The sequence below is a fragment of the Sphaeroforma arctica genome (assembly GCF_001186125.1).
Source record: "Sphaeroforma arctica JP610 unplaced genomic scaffold supercont1.493, whole genome shotgun sequence".
NCBI classification, from domain to species: Eukaryota; class Ichthyosporea; order Ichthyophonida; genus Sphaeroforma; species Sphaeroforma arctica.
The window spans coordinates 26684-29157 of record NW_014040065.1 but is presented as its reverse complement, the minus strand read 5'-3'; the positions used below and the strand labels follow the sequence as shown (position 1 = coordinate 29157).

Sequence of the window (2474 nt, the reverse complement as noted above, 5' to 3'; positions counted from 1 at the left end):
TATATATATATATATATATATATATATATATATATATATATATATATATATATATATATATATATATATAGTGTGTGTGTGTGTGTATTCGTGCATCTTGAGGTCTCGCTATTGGATTGAATATTTAAGCAAATAGCGAAATCTCAAAGATGCACGAATGCACACACATACTCGTGTGTTAGTAGATGTCTGCTCTGAAGGTTATAGATCCCCTGCGCGTATGTGTGTTTTGTGTGTATGCATTTGGGTATGCTTTTCTAAGTCAATGTAAATGGGTCAATCAACTAACCCCCAAAGCTACTATTCAAAAACATGCATTCTGTTCTCACCTCGCAAAGCAATACAATCTGGTTCAGCCAGAGTCGGCTTTGCATATAGTTTAACTATCAGTTGGTCGAGTTTCCCTCCCACTTCTAGAACCACGCATACACACGAACGCTGCCGTTCATTTGTCACGAAGGTATGGTCAGCCATGTTAATACTGATACTTTCTTTTATCTAGGTGATTGTGTCGCGTACGAACTTCATCAGTGCACACACTAAAAAGAGCATCCGTGTGGTAGGCCTGTCCACTGCACTGGCAAATGCACATGACTTGGGTCGGTGGCTAGGCATCACATCGCCTGCAGGACTCTTCAATTTCAGACCGTCAGTGAGACCTGTGCCCCTGGAGGTGTGCTCGTGTGTAGGATTCTCTTTGCATATGTTTATATCCTGTATTGTCGTGTTTATTCGAATGGGCATACGTGCACTGGCGAAATGCGAATAACTTAGGTCGGTGGCTAGATATCATATCGCCTGCAGAACTCATTAATTTCATACCGTCATTGAAAACTGTGTTTCTGAAAGTGTATTTGTCTGTGCAGTCTGATACATGTTCGATGCACTATCGAATGCATATGACTGAGGCCGTTGCTGGATAATTCGTAACCGTGGGACTCTCCAGCTTCAACTCGGTTTTGAACCTTCTGCACCTGAAGGTGTGGTAGTGAATCTGGATGTTCAACTACGTATGTCGCTGTAGCTGTCTGTTTTTATTTAATAGCTAATTTTGTCCTGTACATTTTTTATTTACTGTGGCATCTGCTTTCCTATTGGTTAGCGTGCACATCTCTTTGTATTGACTATTCCGTACACCGTTTCTGTACGCGAAGGTGCACATCGAGGGATTCCCAGGCAAACACTACTGTCCGCGAATGGCCACTATGAACAAGCCCGCATATGTGGCTATACAGAACCACTCTCCCGAGAAACCTGTCATCATATTTGTCTCCTCTCGTCGACAGACACGGTAAGGCTAGGATTAAATTGGCTGACTTTGTACATTTGTAATGAATGTAGCTTACACACGTATATAAGCATGCAGGTACATTGTACGGGATATGAATAGTCACAATCTGTTTTTTTTATTTATCGCGCACGTGGATGTTTCCAGTTTAGGCAAGGTTTTTGCAAACATGCCATCGTCTGCCCGGCACACTCGAGTGTCTGAATTTCAATCAAAGCATATCAGCACTTCGATCGTGTGCTGTAAAACAGAGTGTTGAGATGGATTGGGCACATGTCAACATCGCGTTTCATCGATTCACCGTAGCTGTCTGACAGCCACAGGAACTAAGTTCACATAAATTAATCTAGTTCAGTTTTAGGAGCAAACATGCTGTGGACCACTTTTTAATTGGGTATCTATATATACACCTGAATTCTTTGCTTTTCTCGACTGCTTCTTTGCAGTTTGACAGCGATGGATCTCGTGAAGTTCTGCATGGCCGACGAAAAGCCCAAACAGTACCTCTGGATGCCCGAAGACGACATTTTACCATATCTGGACGCTATCAGAGACAGCAATTTGCGCAATGTTCTGGCCTTTGGTATAGGACTACATCATGCAGGTGTGCGTAACTATACAAAACGACACTGGTACAAAAATTATCTATTTCAAAAGAACCATCTTGTTTGTCTAAACTTATATTGAGTTGTTAAAAGTATAGTTGTATTTGGTGTGCGTCCAAACTTATTTGCTTGCTCTTCCTCTCACTACTGCAATTTGCAACACGATACGCCCCTATGCACACTTACATACTACCCACGTGTATCCGAATTAGTATTCCCTTACATCAAAACTCATCGGTGCACTCCAGGTCTACACCCAAACGACCGGCGAATAGTTGAGAATCTGTTTGAGCAACGCAAGATCCAATGTCTTGTGGCCACATCCACACTTGCGTGGGGGGTCAATTTACCAGCACATCTGGTTATTGTTAAAGGCACGGAGTACTTCGACGGCAAAACTAAGCGGTATGTGAAGTGGACTGATAGAAACACGGCTACTGTATTCCCGTATTCGTAAAAGGGAATATTTAAATCTTCAGCTGTTTTAAACACATTCACGCATATAATATATATATATATATATATATATATATATATATATATATATATATATATATATATATATATATATATATATATAT

General features: G+C 40.7%; 1 protein-coding gene across 1 annotated transcript in view; it reads left to right on the top strand.

The window, feature by feature from the left end:
* SARC_06732 (activating signal cointegrator 1 complex subunit 3) overlaps positions 1-2474 on the top strand; it is a gene marked incomplete at its 5' end in the record, with an annotated part of 37605 nt that overhangs the window by 25021 nt on the left and 10110 nt on the right. Inside the window, 4 exons of the mRNA XM_014299351.1 lie at positions 503-673; positions 1155-1291; positions 1735-1892; positions 2142-2298. Of these exons, the coding sequence (XP_014154826.1) occupies positions 503-673; positions 1155-1291; positions 1735-1892; positions 2142-2298 (623 nt within the window). The remainder of the gene's footprint in view (positions 1-502; positions 674-1154; positions 1292-1734; positions 1893-2141; positions 2299-2474) is intronic.